Source organism: Neofelis nebulosa, chromosome 9 (genome assembly GCF_028018385.1).
Source record: "Neofelis nebulosa isolate mNeoNeb1 chromosome 9, mNeoNeb1.pri, whole genome shotgun sequence".
Lineage (NCBI taxonomy): Eukaryota > Metazoa > Chordata > Mammalia > Carnivora > Felidae > Neofelis > Neofelis nebulosa.
Genome location: NC_080790.1, coordinates 98,087,686 through 98,108,920, shown reverse-complemented (window position 1 = coordinate 98,108,920; position 21,235 = coordinate 98,087,686). Strand labels below are relative to the sequence as shown.

At 41.6% G+C, this 21,235-nt stretch overlaps 1 protein-coding gene across 11 annotated transcripts in view; it reads right to left on the bottom strand.

The window, feature by feature from the left end:
- DZANK1 (double zinc ribbon and ankyrin repeat domains 1) overlaps window positions 1–21,235 on the bottom strand; it is a 72,429-nt gene that overhangs the window by 20,272 nt on the left and 30,922 nt on the right. For 8 of the 11 annotated variants that reach the window (XM_058684786.1, XM_058684782.1, XM_058684789.1 and 5 more), the window contains 3 exons: window positions 17,317–17,430; window positions 9,354–9,446; window positions 251–376 (listed from right to left, as the gene is read on the bottom strand). In XM_058684786.1, coding sequence (XP_058540769.1) covers window positions 251–376; window positions 9,354–9,446; window positions 17,317–17,430 — 333 coding nt within the window. The remainder of the gene's footprint in view (window positions 1–250; window positions 377–9,353; window positions 9,447–17,316; window positions 17,431–21,235) is intronic. The other 3 variants (XM_058684788.1, XM_058684792.1, XM_058684790.1) reach the window with 2 other exon arrangements.

Below are 21,235 nucleotides of genomic sequence, written 5' to 3'. Positions count from 1 at the left end.
GCAGACAATTCATAAAAGAAATACCAATAGTCAAATAGAAATAGGAAAAGTTTAACCTCAAAGAAACAGCAATGACAGAGCTTTCTCAATTTAAGAGAAGTATCTCTGTCTCCGGAGTCTTAGGTAAATAGGTGGTAGTCTTCAAATCGCAAGGAGTGATTTCTGTAGGGCAGGGGAAGAGGAGGAGCTGGGCGTCTCTAGGGTGGTGGTGAGGCCTCAGCACCAAGAAACTCAGATTTAAAATACCCACCGTGGCTCCACACCAGTCACAGAAGCAAGCTTCCGGGCGATTCCTGCGACCACACTTGGAGCAGGAAATGGTCTCCCCTTTCTGAGTGGGGGGAGGAGGGGCTTTATCTCCACTGCGCATGGGCTGCTGAATGCAATGGCATTTATCAATAGGCAGATCAATACTAGATTCTGCAATCCCCCTCTGAATCCAGAAAAAAAAATCCCCAGATCAATGCAAACCCTGGAAATAAGGTATTTTTGCCCCAAAGAATAAAACTATGATAAGCTTCACTAATGAATACATTAGTACAAAGAGGACATATTACTTCACAGCAAATAGATGAAACCGGTGGCTCGTGCATCTTGATATTCCTCAGTATCTTTTTTTTTTTTTTTTTTTCAACGTTTTTTATTTATTTTTGGGACAGAGAGAGACAGAGCATGAATGGGGGAGGGGCAGAGAGAGAGGGAGACACAGAATCGGAAACAGGCTCCAGGCTCCGAGCCATCAGCCCAGAGCCTGACGCGGGGCTCGAACTCACAGACCGCGAGATCGTGACCTGGCTGAAGTCGGACGCTTAACCAACTGCGCCACCCAGGCGCCCCATTCCTCAGTATCTTTAATACCAAACATGGTAAGCCTCCTCCTGATTTACTATGACAACATTTTTAAAGAAAGAATGTATGGGGCACCCAGGTGGCTCGGTCAGTTAGACAGACATCCAACTCTTGATTTTAGCTCAGGTCATGGCCTCACCGTTTATGAGATCAAGCCCCACGTTGGGCTCTGCACTGGCAGAACAGAGCCTGCTTGGGATTCTCTCCCTCCCTCCCTCGCTGCCCCTCCCCCCCGCTCACGTGCATTCTCTCTCTCTCAAAATAAATAAATAAATAAGCATTAAAAAAAAAAAAAAAAAAGAATGTGGGGCACCTGGGTGGCTCAGTCGGTTAAGGGTCCAACTTTGGCTCAGGTCATGATCTCATAGTTTGTGAGTTTGAGCCCCGCGTCAGGCTCTGTGCTGACAGCTCAGAACCTGGAGCCTGTTTCAGATTCTGTGTCTCTGTCTCGCTCTCTGCCCCTCCCCCACTCGCGTGCACGAGTGCACTCACGCGTGAGCTCTCTCTCTCTGTCAAAAATAATAAACATTAAAAAAAAAAAGGAATGGAAGCAGACCCATGCTAGTAAGGTGTCACAATTGAGGTGTATCTTCTATTTTTTTAGGGCTTTGGTTTCCATCTGGGAATGTGAATTTATTTTCCACCCCTGCCACACAAAAAGAATTATTTTGAGGAGAGAGAATTGTTTGGTGAGAATTTCTGAAACTTTGTTAGGCAGGCCTGGATGAGAATTTTTGCTCCTGCTACATATTTATTGACTAGTAAGAGATTTTCTCATGAGACAAATGAGGATGATAGTATTCGTCACTGCTACGTGATCACCTGCTGTATGCAGGCACCATGCTGAGCACTGCTCCTGTAGTCTCGCATCAAACCACACAACAGACCTGTGAGGGGGGTGCTATTGTCACCTGTGTTTTACAGGTGTGTGTTTTACGGTTGGAAACCGAGACACAGAGGTGAGAGTTGATCATAGGCCATCTGATTCTAAAGCCTGACCTTTATCCATGACTCCATGCAGCCTTTTCACAGGTCTGTAGGACGGGTTCAGATGGTTAATGTCAATTAAGTATGGAGGCGTGCTTGGCACAGGGTCGGGCTCCATATGTCAGCTTCCCTCCCTTCTCTTGCTTTTCACTAGATCTTAATTTCTTTAAGGGAAAGGCATACTTCACATTTTTTCCCCACTAAGACAGTACCTTGCACCTTGGCACATAGAAGTCATTCAGTTACTGAATGAATGAATCAATGAATAACTGATTCAATTGATAACTGCCACCTGTTCCATGTATAGAACTAAGAATGTGCACACTAGGGGAGACATTTTCTAAAGGATGGTTTTTCCTCCAAGATGAATATTTTAGTTACTTTATTTGCCCAGCTATATCCTCTTTTACTTTGGGGACTGTTCTGTTATCCTAAAACAGACATCTGTCCAGAAAGAGGTCTCATTAGCCCTCAATATCCACAGAGACTGAGAATGAAGATCTCTCTTTGCATACACTTACCCTTACCCCATTTCTGTGCAATTAGAACGAGACTCCTCGGGACAAATCAAAAGAGAAACCCTTTACATGCTTTTGCTTCAGACTTAAATTTCAATTTATCCTACTGCTATAACAGGGTTTTGACATAACACTTGTTGATCTGGGTTTCTAAATATAAAGCCTTCAGGGGTGCCTGGGTGGCTCAGTCAGAGAAGCATCTGACTTTTGATTTCGGCTCAGGTTCGATCTCATAGTTCACAAGATTGAGCCTGGCATCAGGCTCTGCACTGACAGCACGGAACCTGCTTGTGATTCCCTCCTTCCCTCTCTCTCTGCCTTTTCCCAGCACATGTGCGCTCTCTCTCTCTCTCTCTCTCTCAAAACAAATAAATAAACATAAAAAAATAAATATAAAGCCTTCAGATCTTTTATTTAAATGCATCCATCTAGGGGTGCCTGGGTGGCTCAGTTAGTTAAGTGTCTGACTTTGGCTCAGGTCATGATCTCATGGTCTGTGAATTCGAGCCCTGCGTCAGGCTCTGTGCTGACGGCTCAGACCCTGGAGCCTGTTTCAGTTCTGTGTCTCCCTCTCTCTCTACCCCCCACCCCCACCCCATTTGTGTTCTCTCTCGTGCGCGCGCGCAAAAATAAACATTAAAAATTTTTAAATGCATCTACAGTTCAAGTGGAATTTTCTCCCATAATATTGCTTTAAAGAAAGAAAAGTTATTTTAACCCATCCATAGTAATGCTGCTAAACAAAGAAAAGACATAAGCTATCAGAATGAATACACATTATTACTTTTATCGCACTTCAATGATATATACCCTCATTGTGACATCCAAACTCTGATATACCTTTCAAATAGAAATCAAATTTTGAAAACAAATTCAATTTTGTAATTGTTCCTGAAACAGTTTTGCTGATGTGAGACCCAGAAACAACTACATCACTGACGGGTAATAAAATCAATTTAAATTATTTTACTATTTATGTAAGAAGTTCAGATTATCTGAGAAGGTACATTTTTTGCTTGACAATTTACTTAAATTTATCAGCAAGATCACTCCAAGAATTCCAAAGCACTACTGTCTTCTTTTTTTATGCTTTCTTAATCTCACTATTTTTCTCTCTAGCACCTTGGAAAACTACAAAGTGTGATTTCATGATGAGAGCGTGACATAAAGTCTGAAACCATGCTCAGTCAGAGGAATAAACGAAAAATAATCAACAAAAGAGTAAAATTGTATCAGACTTGATTTGAGAATAGATGAGTTTTCTTATTCAACTTGCCAGTTCAGTAGCATATTTTTTTAGGAAAAAAAAAAAAAGCCACACCACATATTATGTAACAGAAATCATCTTTAAAAAAAAAAAAAAAAAACCAAACCGGGGTGCCTGGTGGCTCAGTCAGTTAAGCATCCGACTTTGGTTCAGGTCATGATCTTGCAGTTCGTGGGTTCAAGCCCCGTGTCCAGCTCCGTTACTGACAACGCAGAACCTGGAGCCCACTTCAAGTTCTGTGTCTCCCTCTCTCTCTCTGCCCCTCCCCTGCTCATGCTCTCTCTCTCTCGCTCTCTCTCTCTCTCTCTCAAAAATAAATAAACATTAAAACAATATTAAAAAAAAAAACTATGCAGATTTTTCTTTTGGTAATGACAGAATAAGACCATACCAAATCACTCCCAACCAGAAAACTATCAAATCTTCTCATAATTTCTGAAGGCACTGGAGAATGAACAGAAGCAGATAGACTCTTGTAACAAGTACATACAAGGAGGAGGGGAGTTATACAAAATTAGTTTCATTTGAGCCTGGGGCTAAAATACTGCATGTGAAACAGTGGGGAAAGGGCAGAATTCTGACTAGGAGAACAAGAAAACTGAGACTGTGAAGTATTTGGCTACTGAAGAGGTGGGAACTCCCAGAAAGAAAAGAAACAGAGAGGTGATCCCCAAATTCTGTATTCACATCTCTTACTGACCCCTGAAAGATGCAGGCACAGAATACTCAAAGCAGTTCAGCTAAAGACAACATATCTAAACAGAAACCAGAATTTCTGCCCCCTACCTCTAAAAAACCCCCAGTTTTCTTGGCTGTTAGTATGCTGAGGAATTTTAGATTGGATCTTAGCGTTATACCTGTTAGTTTGTGGAGCTTCTGAATTCTGTTACTAGCCTCTGATGACTGCTGGGTTTGTTGTTTGCTCTGCTTTGCTTTGCTTTAGCAGGCAATAATATGTATACCTGGTTTGGGGAATTCATTGCCTGGAATGAATTACAACTAATACCTCTCAAAAGAAAAGAAAATCAATTTAGCCCAACCCTAGGGTAAATCAGGTATTGGAAAAAGAATTTTAAAGCAAACATTCTTCCTATAATGAATAAAAAGTTAGGAAATCTCAGGAGAGAAATAGAAACAATGGAAAGGGAAACAAATGAAAATTCTGGAACAGAAAAACACATTTGAAAGAAAATATTTGCTGTATATACTTAATAGCTAAAAGGAGATGGTAAAGGGGAAAGTAAGTGAACTTGAAGAGAGAGCAGTAGAAATTATGTAGTGTAGGGACACCTGGGTGGCTCACTCAGTTAAGTGTCCACCTCTTTGATTCAGCTCAGGTCACGGTCTTATGGTTCATGAGTTTGAGTCCTGTGTCGGATTCCATGCCGACAGTGTGGAGCCTGTTTGGGATTCTCTCTCCCCCCCTCTCTCTCTCCCTCTCCCCTGCTTGCACTATCTCTCTCTCTCAAAAATAAATAAAATAAACTTTTTTAAAGAAAGAAATTGGGGCACCTGGGTGGCTCAGTCAGTTGAGCATCCGACTTCGGCTCAGGTCATGACCTCATGGTTTGTGAGTTCGAGCCCCACATCGGGCTCTGTGCTGACAGCTCAGAGCCTGGAGCCTGCTTCAGATTCTGTGTCTCCCTCTCTCTCTGCCCCTTCCCTGCTTGTGCTCTGTCTCTCTCTCAAAAATAAATAAACATTTAAAAAAAAGAAAGAAAGAAGTTATAGGGGCAACTGAGTGGCTTAGTTGGTTGAGTATCTGACTTTGGCTCAGGTCATGATAATTGTGGTTCGTAAGTTCGAGCCCTACATCGGGCTCTCTGCTATCAGTCCATCAGTGCGGAGCCTGCTCTGGACCCTCTGTCACCCTCTCTCTGCCCCTCCCCCACTTGCACTCTTCCAAAAATAAATAAATATTTTTTAAAAAAAGAAATAAATTTGGTTCATCTGGGTGGCTCAGTTGGTTAAAAGTCTGACTTTGGCTCAGGTCATGATATCGCAGTTTGTGGATTTGCGCCCCAGGTTGGGCTCTGTGCTGACAGTTCAGACCCTGGAGCCTGCTTCAGATTCTGTGTCTCCCTCTCTCTCTGCCCCTTCCCAGCTCACACTCTGTCTCTGTCTCTCTGTCTCTCTGTCTCTCTCTCTCAAAAAATAAACATTAAAAAGTTAAAAAAAAAAAAAAGAAATTATACAATGTAAAGAAGAGAAAAAACGATTTTTAGGACCAAACTTCAGTATTTCAAGGACATCTCAAATGAGAGTTACTAGATGGGGTTAAAATAGCTTCCATTCATGCCACCACAGCAAGAATCAAGAACTCTGAAAGTTGAAGCAATTACTTCTTTGGATATATAACAACATATTAAAGCATGTCAGAGTGCAAAAAAGGAGGCATTCAACAGAGCAAAAACAAGCAACAGGCTGGTTGTCTTAACAGGGGATTAAAGAAACTCTTTCTGGAGCTCAGTCCCAGGAATTAGAGCAGTCTCAGGCAGACAGACATCCAAACGTGGGTTTTGATGGAGTCTTATTTACAATTTAGTCAAAGGCAAGCTCAAAAAAACTGAGGTTCATGTTTCCCCATCACTGTAGTTGGCTCTTGAAACAACAAAGTGAACCTCTGGTTACTTCTCACATGTAGGCTGCACAAGAACCCAGTGGCAGTGATTCTGACCCTAGGTTGACATCTCCGGGCCGGAGATCTGAGCTCCTTGGGCAGGACAACCTGGAAGTGCTCCTGTACCAGCATCTCCACAATCTGCTCCTTTGTCTGAATATCAGGTCTCAGCCACTGTCCAGAAAGTTTCTGGAGATGTCGGAGGACATCCCTGGGTCCAGCTGCATCCTCATAGTGGAATTTCCTGAACGTCTGCCAGGAGGCTGCAGCGTTGGAAGGATTCCTTTGGGACATGGTCTCATGGTCTTCGACAGAGTCTTCATAGAGGCTCTCTGATGGAACCTGGGCCTGGGGAGCTGATATTAGGACAACTTCTGACTCCTCGGTCATCATCTCATTTGATGGTGACCTTCTTTTATCATTCTGGACTGATTTGTTTGAGTCTCTAGGTACCCTTCAGTCTCCTTTCTGGGACTCTGGAAAGGGATGTCTCAGACTCCTGTACAGGTACCACAACGGAGGGCAGGGCAGGGCAGGGCAGGGCGGAGCTGCCTGGTGACCAGACTGGAAGCCTGAAGCCCACTCTAAGAAAAGGAAACCAACTACCTGGCACAGAGCTTTGTAGCCCACCACTGGGACCAGACAAGAGACTTTTTTCTAATGAACAAAACCTCAGGGACCTTAAATTATATCAAACAATTCAACAGATGAATATATGGCATCCAAGAAGGAGAGCAGAAGGGGAGAGGAGGAGCTAGGAGAGAATTATGGGAGAATTCCTTCCCTGGAGCCTCACAGGGAGAACAGCACTGCCAACAACACTTGGATTTGGGACCCCTGGCCTCTAAAGCTGTGAGAAAACAAATCTCTGTTGTTCTAAGCCGCTCAGTTTGTGGTACTTTGTTCTGGAACCAATAATACACCCCCATTCAATGCTAACCATGTCCAAAAGAGTGTGTTGTCTATCATTGGGGGGTACATTATTCTAGAAACATCAATTAAGTCAAAGTGAACGGTTGCACAGACCCTAATTGCCTTTGCTGACCTTTGTCTAGCTGTTCTAGCAAATGCTGAGAAAGGGGCATTAAAACCCCCAACTATAATTCTGAAATTGTTTGCTTCTCTCTTTAATTCTGCCAATTTTTGTATCATGTATTTTGGTAGGCTCATAAATGGTTTTGATTGTTATGTCTTCCTGATGAATTTAACTTTTATTGTTACAAAATAACAATCTCATTACATATATATATATATATATATATATATATATATATATCTTTTATTTTATCTCTCATAATATATTTTTCCTTGAAACTTATTTTGTCCTATATTGATAGAGCCACTCCAGCCCTCTTGTATACATTGTTTACATGGAATTTTTTACTATATATTTACTTTTAGTGTACATAGTTAGGTCTTGTCTGTGGCTTGCACAGAGTTGTTTTTTCTTTTTTTCTTTTGGCGCAGGGCTTGAACTCATGACCCTGAGATTAAGACCTGATCTGAGATCAACAGTCAGATGCTTAACCAACTGAGCCACACAGGAGTCCCTGTTTTTTCTTTTTATAGAAATCCATGGTGACAATCACTACCTTCCGATGAAATGTTTGGTCCACAAAATTTAATGTAATTATTGATGTTTTGGTTTTGACTTACCATTTCATTATTTGATTTGTATTTTTCCTATTTGTTTTGTTTTCTTTGTTCCTACTTTCCTGTTCTTTTGGGGGGGGGTAATTTGAATACTTTTTAGAATTATATTTGAATTTTCCCATTAGCTTTTTCTCTGTATTTCTTGGCATTCTTTTTGAGTAGTTGCCCTAGTGATTAAAACATAGATTTTTTTCAAGTGTATTTATTTTTTTTTTTTAACGTTTATTTTATTTTTGAGACAGAGAGAGACAGGGCATGAACGGGGGAGGGACAGAGAGAGAGGGAGACACAGAATCGGAAGCAGGCTCCAGGCTCTGAGCCGTCAGCACAGAGCCTGACGCGGGGCTCGAACTCCCGGACCGTGAGATCGTGACCTGAGCTGAAGTCGGACGCTTAACCGACTGAGCCACCCAGGCGCCCCTATTTATTTATTTTTGAGAGACAGAGTGCAAGCAGGGGAGGGGCAGAGAGAGAGGAAGAATATCAAGCAGGCTCCACACTGTCAGCCCAGAGCCCAATGTGGGGTTTGAACTCATGAACCGTGAGATCATGATCTGAGCCAAAATCAAGAGTTGGACGGTTAACCAACTGAGTCACCCGGGAACCCATAAAATATAGATTTTTACCTTTTTACAGCCTAATTATTACTGTACTTCATCAGATAAAATACAGAAATCTTACAACCATTGGTTCATATCCCTCTCCCTCCATCCTATATGTTAGAGTTCTATGTATTTCTACATCTACATATATTACAGACCCTATGAGAATCATCACACATCTGTCCAATTTCCAAAGGAATCTCTCTGAGATGAGAACAAACCCCCAAACACTCAAAAATATATACAATGGCCCCAAGGAAGCAAGTTTTTTCTTCTAAGTTGGCTAGTAAATGCCAGCTTCTTTTTGGTATCTATTGTTAGGCTAGGGCAACAGTCACCTGGAAGTCATTTTTAAAGCCCCCTCTTCACCAGAAACATCTTATAAACAACGAATCACCTAAATGGAACCATTCACTGTATTTAAGTTGCCCATACTCCTGTTCCTTCACTTTGAATACTCAAAATAGGCTGCTAGAAAATCCAGAAATGGGTACCCACCAGGCTCTCAATTTCAAAAGATAGCATGGCACGGTCAAAAAAGACATACTTCTGACTTTGAAAGAATTATAAGTGGTCCACTTTCCCACTGGCTACTGCCAGCCTTCCATGCAAAGTTACTAAGTGAAGTTGTAAGAAATTGCTGATTTTATTGACTCCCCCCCTGAAGTTAAGACTTTGAAAACAACTTTGTTTTGGTGAATATAGAAAGTCCTCTCCACGTTGAGAAATGTTGCTTTCAGTGTCTTTCTCCACTCTGCCACTTCTTCCCTCCTCTGCAGGTTGCATTTCTTCATTCTTATTAACGCTAGACATTTAGCAGCCACTAAGTATAGGACTGACACATGCAGTCAACCCACCTCCTGTGATGACAGCAGGGCCCCCTCACAGGTGACACAGTATTTCAGGTGAGCTGGATTCCCTGTGCCACAGGTGCGGCAGATTATTTTCTCCTTAAAAAGAAAGAATAAGAAAAACATGTTCCTCTGAGCAAACAACCATGCAAAGAAATCCTTGAGCAGTCTTTTCAATCAGCCATCTATTGGCCTTTTTTTTTTTTTTTTTAACACTCAGGATTTGTTTAGGAATTATTACAACATAAACAGTGTCAGAAATTTGAAAATAATTAAAAATTTTTTTTTATGTTTATTTATTTTTGACAGAAAGAGAGAGACAGAGCACGAGCAGGGGAGGGGCAGAGAGACAGGGAGACACAGCCTGGCTCCAGGCTCTGAGCTGTCAGCACAGAGCCCGACGCAGGGCTCGAACTCACAGACCACGAGATCATGACCTGAGCCGAAGTCGGACACTCAACCAACTGAGCCACCCAGGCGCCCCCCTGAAAATAATTTTAAAAGAAACAAAACCCAAATTGAAGAAACAAACTGAAAATGAGTGTTCATTTGGCCTTAAAATGCAAAATTTTACACTGATTATGTGTCAGTTTTTTGAGTTTTTTTCCCCCCCAATGTGGAAAACATGATTGTTGGCTCTCTGTCTTATGGCTTGAACAATAAACACAAAAGTCCAAGACTAGCAAAAGCTGATCTAGGCATTTACAAGCAATTTAACTCTTGGGGCACCTGGATGGCTCAGTCGGTTAAGCGTCAGACTCTTGATTTCAGCTCAGGTCATGATCTCACAGTTTGTGGGTTCAAGCCCTGCACTGAGCTCCACACTGACAGCACAGGGTCTGCTTGGGATTCTCTCTCCTTCTCTCTGTCCCTCCCATGCTCTGTCTTTTTCTCTCTCTCAAAAATAAACAAACTTAAAAAAAAATTATAAGTAATCTAGCTCTTGGACTGGGGTTTACCCCATGGGGCTTCATGTTAATGAATTTAGGTTTGCTCTGTACTTTCTCACTCAGAAATGGAAAAATGAAAAGACTATCTTAGAAAATAAATGGTAATGGGGCACCTGGGTGGTTCAGTTGGGTTAGTTTCCGACTTTGGCTCAGGTCATGATCTCACAGTTCAAGCCCTGCATTGGGCTCTGTGCTGACAGCTCAGAGCCTGGAGCTTGCTTTGGATGCTGCATCTCCCTCTCTCTCTCTGCCCCTCCCCCGCTCGTGCTCTGTCTCTCAAAAATGAATAAATGTTAAAAAGTTTTTTTAAAAAAGAAAAAAGAAAATAAATGGTAAGTGCAACTTTCCAAGTCAGGAAACTGAGGATAGGTTGCAATGCAGAAAATGGAAGGGATGAAGGGACAGAGGGAGAGAGAGAGGAAGGGAGGGAGGGGGAGAGGGGAGGAAAGAGAAGGAAGGAAGGAAGGAAGGAAGGAAAGAAAGAAAAAGAAAGAAGGAGGGGGGAACAAAGAAAGGAGGAAAGAAAGAAAGGAAAAGAAAAGAAAGACTAAAATAGTCTAACTAGAGTTCAGCTATCAGAGTTTTGCTAACAGCTGTTCAGTCACTGGACCATTCTGCACTATCAGGATACTATTCCCTTCAATTATCAATGACCAGTGGCACACAAATGTTCCTTTCTACTCCAGTGTCTACATTTCCCAGGTGTCCTGAAACTGACACCAAGTGTTCTGAAGCTCGACAGGCAAAGAAGACCATTAAGAGAAAGAAAATCCAACTCCCAAGGTTTTAGTTCCAATGCGACTAGGAAGGCTCTGAAGTCCCTGACCTTTCCAAGCCTGGTTAATTCCACTCTAGTAGAAGATTCCAAGTTCTTGCAACTCAAAGAACTCCTAATGTGCAAATGGCCGGCTGACTGCTATTCAAAATGGCAGAGGATCACAGACTTGCTCTCAATGGATCCTGACACTCCCTGGTTCCAGCATTTTTCAAAGTTGCTTAAAGTCTCTGTAGCATGATCTACAACTGCCAGAGCTTTTCTGTGAGATTTAAGGCTGTGATCTTCCTGAACATGTTGCCTCAGAAAAGATCTGGTGACACTTGTTGAGAAGTGAATCAAATTTCTTGTCCCTGTGTTAAAAAACATACTAAGATCAAACAAAAATAACATAGCTGTTTGCTGCAGGAAATATTCTGGAAAGAGTGTAAACCAGTAAAACTGCTTACTTATTAAGTCCAACAGCTTACCTCAAGACCCTCACCTTGCAGGACCCACAATCCAAAATCAGTATATCCTCACATTGTTAACATTTGTTTGTGTGCATTCACATGTGCACATGTGCATGTGACCTGGTAACACCAGAATCTACTCTCTTAGCAAATTTCTACTATACAGAGATGGATATGTTAATTAGCTTGACTGGAGTAATTATTTCACTATGTACGTGTATATTAAAACATCATCACCTTAAGTATATTAAAGTTTTATTTAAATAAACTATTTTTAGGGGCACCTGGGTGGCTCAGTTGGTTGAGCGTCCAACTGCAGCTCAGGTCATGATCTCACAGCTCGTGAGTTTGAGCCCCGTGTTGGGCTCTGTGCTGAGAGCTCAGAGCCTGGAGTCTGCTTCAGATTCTGTGTCTCCCTCTCTCTCTGCCCCTAACCCACTCATATTCTGTCTCTGTCTCTCTCAAAAATAAATAAACATTTTAAAAAATTTCTTTAAATAAACTAAATTTAAAACTAGCATGTCATAATTTTGCCCAATCCAAACTAACTCTGCCCTATCCCAACCCTGCCTTGCAAAACTCCCTTAAATTTTTTTTTAATTGTAGTTTTATTTATTTGAGAGAGAGAGAGTGTGCACAGGGGAGAGGCAGAGAGAGAGAGAGAGAGAGAGAGAGAGAGAGAGAGAGAGAGAGAGAGAATACTCAGCAATCACCCAGGTGCATCACTAAAATCCTATAAATACCTTCCCCTGCCTTCTCCCTTCAGAGACACTACCAAGACAAAGTACCAGTCTACCTTACTGTTATCAGGTCCAATAAGCATAGCCTTCTTGGTCAACAGGTGTTTCTAATGGTTTTGGTGGTGGCTTTTTAACACCATGTCATGGCTCACTTCCTTGAAGAACAGTGACCATAACCCACAGATAGAAATAATTTTACATCATAATCACTAACTCATAGATGTCGATAGGGATGACTTGGAATTGAGGCCACCATCAGACTACCTTAAAGAAGATGCTACACATCTATGATGAGGCCTTTTTTTTAAAAGTCAATACTTCATTGGCCACCTCACCCACAGCATTTGCAGTATGTCTAGTTGAATGGTTCTAAGCAATTTGGTGGACCCAGTCAGTTACTGGGGTAAAATTTTTCCTTGCGAAGTAGCTGGAAGATAAGAACAATTTTCTGATCTAGATGAAAGGCTTTGACAAAATGAAGTGAGGAAGAATGTAGTAGGTCATTGCAAACTTCAGCTCAAAGTGGATCTTGTAACAGATGCCAAGCTAAAGTTCTGCTTGATGCAGAGCTGTGGTCACCCTGGCTTCAGCCCGAAATCATTGTGTCAGAGGTGGGGGTCCCACAAGGAGGTAGCTGCCCCAGTCATGTGAATCATCAGAACTTTTTCACTAATAACTTCAAGAGGATCCCTGCCCTAAGCCTCTCAGATTTTGGGAACCCAATGTGACTGGAGACCTGGAGGTATGCTATATATTGCTAGTTGGAGTCCCAAGAAAACTGATGATCTCTTGGTAAAGGAAAGCTCATGTATTCTGGTGAAATACGAGATGCTCAAATTAATTTTTAACTTTAGAGAATGGCCAGTGGGATACATTTGTTTAAAAAGCAAAACAAGGGGTGCCTGGGTGGCTCAGTCAGTTGAGCATTTTACTCCTGATTTTGGCTCGGGTCACGATCCCAGGGTCATGAGATTGAGCCCCATACCAGGCCATTGCACTGAGCGTGGAGCCTGCTTAAGATTCTCCCTCTCCCTCTCCCTCCCTCCCTCTCTCTCTCTCTCTGCCCCTCCTCACCTCTAAAATAATAAATAAATAAAAACCAAAACAAATCCAAATCCAAATGTGTGAATATATATGCATGTTTCTGTGCATTCTAAAAAATACATAGAAGGGTATTTATTATCATCAGTTATTTCGGGAGGATAGAAATAGAGGTAGGGGCGCCTGGGTGGCGCAGTCAGTTAAGCGTCCGACTTCAGCCAGGTCACGATCTCGCGGTCCGTGAGCTCGAGCCCCACGTCGGGCTCTGGGCTGATGGCTTGGAGCCTGGAGCCTGTTTCCGATTCTGTGTCTCCCTCTCTCTCTGCCCCTCCCCCGTTCATGCTGTTCATGCTCTGTCTCTCTCTGTCCCAAAAATAAATAAAAAACGTTGAAAAAAAATTTTTGAAAAAAAGAAATAGAGGTGGGTGGGGAAATTATGCACTTCTTTGTATATCTTGGGACTATTTCACTTGTTACAAAAAATTAGAGAATTTTTAAAAGTGTAAAATCCTCTCTTATTCTGAAATATAGGCAACTGTGCCAGAGAGTAAATGGAGAAACTTCTGCTACTATAGCGTCTAATCTTGGCAGAAAAAAAAAAAAAAAAAAAAAAAAAAAAAAAAATATATATATATATATATATATATATATATATATATATATATATATATATATATCTCCATCCCTCAGCATTGACAAGTCCTTTAAATCAACAGATCGGTCCGTAGCAGCAGACTGTGGGCAGGAAGAGGATGGATGATGCTTTGTGCACTATGTGGAGTGAGATGGAGAACAACACAAAAATAACAGTCCCTGCTGGTGCCTTGGGGAAGGTAAGGCTGTTGGCTTCTGTCAACAACAGGAATTCCCACTGACCTTGGAGGTGCCTCTCTGGGTGAAAATGTTTTCTAAAAATCCACTGCCCTTGGGGTGCCTGGGTGGCTCAGTCGGTTAAGCGGCCGACTTCGGCTCAGGTCGTGATCTCGCGGTCTGTGAGTTCGAGCCCCACGTCAGGCTCTGTGCTGACAGCTCAGAGCCTGGAGCCTGTTTCAGATTCTGTGTCTCCCTCTCTCTGACCCTCCCCCGTTCATGCTCTGTCTCTCTGTCTCAAAAATAAATAAACATTAAAAAATTAAAAAAAAAAAATCCACTGCCCTTGTAACACTTGGGAAAGCCTCTGGGATGCAGATTCTCAGCCCAGGGTTTCCAAACAGGTATCCTGTGAGTAGAGGCAGCAATACTGATTGGCCATAAAAATCGGGAATTTTCCTTTAAGATCAGATGTTACGGTGATAAAAGTCTCTCTAGAAAATCAAGCCTGATTAAATCCTGTCCCTGCTTTCAACCCTTCAGGGTGCACTGGGAGAAATCTGAGCTGCTAAGTATGGTAGAGAAGGCGCCATCTTGCACAGCCCACAGCACCCCCAGCATTTCTGCAGCTCAACAAAACCAAACTGTTTACAGAGTTTTGAAGCACACCCTGCAGTTTCCAGTCTCTGGACATCTTCCTAGAATGCCCTCTACTCCACCCCACCGCCAACACACACATGCTTATACACACAAGCCACTTTTCTTTGTCCCATCCCTTCCCCATCTGGCAAACGCTTGTGCCTCCCACGATATCCCTCGGATGACACCCCCTTTTAAAAGCTATCCCTGGCCCCAGCCCCTGGTAAGAGTGAGTGAATTCTCTCTCTGTGCCCCCACCCACCCACCACGACTGCCACCTCCACCACTGCAAGTGTGTGCAGGCACAGGGGCAGTGGGTCCAGGGATCAGAGCCCAGGGAACGTTGGGTGCAGAGGACCAGAGAGTGGTCCAGGAAGCAGCACGCTGGGGAAAAGTCACATCGAAGGTGTCTTTGAAAAATCCCTTCAGCGCATGAGGGTTCATACCGGAGGTGCAAGGCAGAACTCAGAGAAACAGTTGAAGGAAGTTTCATGGCTGCACCATGGTGAGGGATGCTAGCAGCCTCAGACTAGGCCTGAATGCCGGTGACCCCTGGAGACTACTCCTTCCTCAGACCCCTTCCCTAAATCTTTACTATTCAAGGGACCCTAAAGTGAGTATCCACTGACTATAATACCTCAGGCTCTTACCACTCCCCGCTCCATCCATCCAACAAAAAAATTAGTAAATTTTCATCTACCTGACCTTGGCCCAGCCAGTTCTTCCACACCTCATTTCTGAAGGCTTGCACTTCTTGGAATACTTAAAAACCTTTCAGAGCCTAAATGTCCATCAACTGACGAATGGATAAAAAAATTGCGCTTTATATACACAATGGAATACTACATGGCAAGGAGAAAGAATGAAATATGGCTTTTTGTAGCAACGTGGATGGAACTGGAGAGTATTATGCTAAGTGAAATAAGTCATACAGAGAAGGACAGATTCCATATGTTTTCACTCCTATGTGGGTCCTGAGAAACTTAACAGAAGACCATGGGGGAGGGGAAGAAGAAAAACAAAATGGTTAGAGAGGGAGGGAGCCAAAACATAAGAGACTCCTAAAAACTGAGAACAAACTGAGGGTTTATGGGGGGTGGGAGGGAGGGGTGGGTGGGTGATGGGTATTGAGGGTACCTGTTGGGATGAGCACTGGATGTTGTATGGAAACCAATTTGACAATAAATTTCATTAAAAAAAAAAAGTCCTAAAAAAAAAAAACAAAAAACGAAACTTAGCAGAGAAAATGAGAGAAATCTTGAGAGTGCAGGCAGGCATGTCCAATTCAAGAATGTCTAGGAGAGGAAAGAGGATCATTTGGGGAGTAAATAGCTGAATGGTTAGAAAAAGTAAAAAAGATTTGGTTATCTCAGTCAAGAATCCTTAAGCAGAGCGGCAAATAGAGATTCAGAATTTCCTCAGTATCCAAAGTCCCCTTATTATAAAATTTTTACAAAACTTTAATAAATACGTTTAAACATTTTATCTCATATTAGTGGCATAAAATAAATATTAAGTATATTCAGAGTGTATTAATAAACAACTTCTTACCAAATTAAAAAAAAAAACTTTCAGAGTGAAGGGGAGCTTGGAGGTAGAAGAAAAAGTGGATTTGCCTTTTCTCCATTTGCCCAAATGAAAATCCGCAAAGTGACTTAGGAGTGTTACTATTCCAACTGACATTAAATCTATGCATTTTCCTTATTACTAAAAATGCTTGCTTTTTTATGCCTCAAATTCTCTTTGTTAAATCTATTTTATTCTATAGTGACATTTACTTGAGATTAAAGAGAAGGTGAATGGGACTATACATTGAAAAATGGAGAAAAGATACAGTTGTATGCTTAGTGATTCTACCAAAAATATTTTCATGGTATGACATTGTCTAGCAAAGTTTTCTGAATATATATGATGATGATATTTAACTTTTTTTTTGACTCTTGTTTTTCATCCATATGACTATAATTATTCTTTTCTGTATAACAGGGACCCATAAACAAATAAAGCGAATAAAAGCATAAAGCAATTTTAAGGACATGAGTAAAAGTTCTTAATTGCAATGTTCAAGTTTAAATACATAAAGTAAAAGACTGTCTAAGTTGGGGCGCCTGGGTGGCTTAGTCGGTTAAACAACCAGCTCTTGATTTCGGCTCAAGGTCATGATCTCATGGTTTGTGAATTCGGGCCCTGCATCGGGCTCCACAGTGTGGACAGTGTGGAGTCTGCTTGAGATTCTCTCTCTCTCTGCCCCTCCCACCTCAAAATCAATAGATAAACTTAAAAAAAATAAACTCTTAAAAAAATTGTCTAAGTTAGCTGTATGCATTTTGGCCTTCAAATCCAGGTTCAGGGAACACATTTCCTTGTATCTCTCTTACATTATAGATCCTATTGGCAGGTCAAACTGTTGGGCAGCATGCGTTCCCAACCATTAGAATGGATTTTGTTCACAGATATTAGTTTATCAATTGTTCACCAACTCCACCAGCTAAAGACATTTAACTGCTTAATATCATTTTCCATATATTTTATTCATGCTTTTACAGAATCACGTTTCATTACCTTCAAGCGGAGGCTGGCCTGTGGCTGCAGCTGTAGAGTAAGAGAGGCCTCACACACCACACAGATGGGAGTATTCATGGGCACCATGTTTCCACACTCTGCACATAAGCCCATCTGCACAAAGAAAGAGGTTTGTCTTGGAATGCAAAAACCGAAAGTATAAGTAGATCTTAGAATATAAGATTTGATTTGCTTTTGTAAAAAATGCTTTAAAATAATTACCTTTAATCTAATTTTGTTTCTTTTGTGAGTAAAAAATGTTTATTGTGGAAAACAGGCGTGTGAAAAACAGAAAAGAAAAAATATCTTTGGGACACCTGGGTGGCTCAGTCGGACAAGTGTGTGACTCTTGATCTAGGCTCAGGTCATGATCTTGCAGTTTGTGAGTTCGAGCCCCATGTCAGGCTCTGTGATGACAGTGCAGAGCCTACTCGGGATTCTGTGTCCCTCCCTCACTCATGTGAATGCACTCTTTTGTCTCTCAAAATAAACAAATTTAAAAACAATTTTTTTAAAAAGGAAAAAATATCTCTTTTTTTTTCAAGTTTATTTTGAGAGAGAGTGTGTGTGAGCAGGGGAGAGCAGAGAGAGAGAAGGAGAGAATCCCAACCAGTGTGGAGCCTGATGCAGGGCTTGAATCCATGGACCATGAGATCATGACCTGAACTGAAATTAAGAGTCAGATGCTTAACCAACTGAGACACCCAGACACTCCTTGTAAGCACAGTGGAGTAAGGAAGCCCACAAATCCTCTCTCCAAAAAGCAATTATAAAGTTGGATAAAACTGGGGAGCCTGGAGGTTCAGTCAGTTAAGCATCCGACTTCAGTTCAGGTCATGATCTCGGGGTTCGAGAGTTCGAGCCCATATCAGGCTCAACACTGACGGTGTGGATCCTGCTTGGGATTATTGTTCTCTTGTGTTTCCCTGCCCCTCCTCTGCTTGTGCTTTCTCTCTCTCTCTCTCAATATAAATAAATAAAAACTTAGAAAAAAAAAGTTGGATAAAACTGCCATTTTGGATACAAAATACAATCATTTCAGACTCTGAAAGTCACCAAAGGCACACAAGAAACTGAAAAGTGGTGAATTTCAGATAAAAACACTACAAGTCTACATGGTTCCTGCTTGAGGCTATCCCCACCCTCCCCCAGCTCTGTTAGTGTGGTAGCCTCACTGGGGCAGAACAGACTGCAGAAACCAGCAGCTGCTGATAGGCAGGGCTCACTTGATTTGGAGGACTGTTCAGATGGCAGTCTTAGTGGCAAGCAAACAGGGAGGGCCAGTGGCTCTACTAGCCTGAAATCATGGTCCTGTTTGAGGCAACTAGCTAGGGATTTAACAGAGAGTTCCAGGAGGAAGGTCAAATATAGGGGGTTTGAGAAGCTCCCCATATACCCTTAGTTGAGTGGAGGATATGCACATGTGTGGCATAAACCAGAGTGAACGTAAGCCACTAACACATCTCTGGCTGATGGAGGCTATACACGGAGATTTAAGGGAGTTCAGCATAAAGTAAAAGCTGGGGCAGACTTGTAAACAGTCTGAAGCTTGAATGTTAGGTCCAGCCCACACACAGATCCCTCAGCAGAGAGTGGAAGCCTTACAGGACTAAGGTATTTGAGCACAACTTCTGGCCAACATTCAGTTGAGCTCTAAGCTATGCAGACCCAGGGGTGATCCAGACTTATAAATAAATAAATAAATACATACATACATACATACATACATACCTGATATCAGTGGCCATACATTTTAGGGGAGACAAACATGAAAAATTTAATCCCAGTAAACAACAACAAAACAAAACAAAACAAAAAAAGAAAAGAAAAAAAAAACACTAGGAGAAAAAGTCAGAATCCAGAATTGTTACAATATATTATATAATCTAAAATGTCCAGAATTCAAGAAAAAATATGAGGTATGCAAAAACCAAGAAAGTGTGACCTATAATCAGGGAGAGGGAAAAAAAAAAAAGCCAAACAGTCAATACAAATAGTATCCCCAGATGTTGGATTTGGCAAAGATTTCAAAACAGCTATTACAGAAATGTCAAAAAGAACTAAAGGAAACCATATTTAAAAGATTAAAGAAAGTATGATGACAATGATCTGAAAAATAGGGAATCTAAATAAGGATATAGAAATTATTTTTTAAAAACAATCATATTAAAACGTGGAGTTAAAAATTAAAATAACTGAAATGGAAAAAAAAAAAAATCTCCAGAGGGATTCAACAGCAGGTCAGAGAAGACAGAACGTGAAGCAATGAACGTGAATATAGTACAATAGAAATTTTCTGATCTGAAGAACAGAGAGAAAAAGGATGGAAGTAAATAAACAGACTATCAAACAAACTGTGAGACAACATAAAACCTATCAACATACATGTAAAGAAGTCCTAGAAGGAAGGGAGAGAGAGAAAGAGGCAGAAGAAGAATCTGAAGCAATACTACCCAAAACTTCCCATATTTGAAGAAAAACATTAATCCCAAGAGAGATAGACACAAAAAAATCCACAGTTAGACACAATATAGTACAATTGTTGAATGTCAAAGAGAAAATCCTAAAAGTAACAAGAGAAAAAATGACTTATCACATACATCAAAAACCACAGAGGTCAGAATGTAGGAGAATAATATGTTCAAAGGGCTGAAATTAAAAATAACTGTCACACAAGAATTCTACATCCAGTAAAACTATCTTTCAAAAGAGGATGCAGAGTAAATGTTCTCGGATAAACAAAGGCAGAAACAGCTAGCACACATGCCTTTAGCAAAGGAGGTCTGCCAGGCTGAAAATAAGTGACACTAGATTATGACTTGAGTTCACAGGAAAGAGAAGATATGAAAGACCAGATTTCATAAATACGTGGGTAAATATAAATGAGTGCATAAACATCTTCTCTCATCTTTAAATGATGTAAGATCGTGTAACACTGCATTTTCAGTTCATAACGTATATGGATGTAATATGTAGGACAATATATGTTACAGAAAAGATAAGTAAGTGGGAAGGAAAGGAGTATAGCTGTCACCCATTGGATGGTGGGGAAGTTCATTTGGGGTGACATGGACCCAAACTGGCAAGAAAAGAAGCAAAAAACTGAGTCCAATGAAACTTGTTTGGAAATCTCCCTCTGGGGAGCCCGTAGAACATGCTGGGAAGCCACGTGCAGGCATGCTGCTGAAACTTGCTGGCAAACGGCCCACTGGGATGCCTGAGGACTGTCTGGAAGCTGGCTGGCATGCCAGTGAAACTCACTGAGCAGCTGTCCATGGGGTGCCCCCGAAACTCACTGGGGTTCAGCACAACTGGGTTCCTGTAGGTTAGTGAGCACCGTCAGAGCAAAGAGAGTGGAAAGCATACCGGAACCAGAAAGAAAAGCCAAGTCCATTCTCCTGCAGTGTCCCTCCAGCAGCAATGTCCCTCTACTAACAGAAATGAACACGTAGCCAGCTGGCACAGGAGAAATGTATAAAGGGTCCTGCTCCAGCACTCACAGGGCAGGACAATGAAGGGAGGACCTGGAGCTGTAAGGTGACTTCTGCATCTCTTATGAGACTGAGTGTCTTGGATCTAAGAGCCAGGAGGAGGCTCCACCCCTTCGAATCCCAGAAACCCAGCTGAGAGCAGGACACAATAAGTAGTTAATAAATAGTTCAAATTACAAAGCTGTTTATATATTACAGCATATTAACAAATATTATTTTGGGGGGCAATATAGATGTTTCAAAGTTCAGCTCATCATTTAAAATATTTATAATCTCTGGCAACTTATCCTCCCTGCTCTGAAAATCTGTTTTCAGGCAAGTGAAAAAGAACGGATGCTGCACCAACGAATGAATATAAGCAAGGAAAATTAAAACTGACAGGAGCTGTTCATATTTTATTTGCTGTTTTATCTTTATGAAGTTCCAAA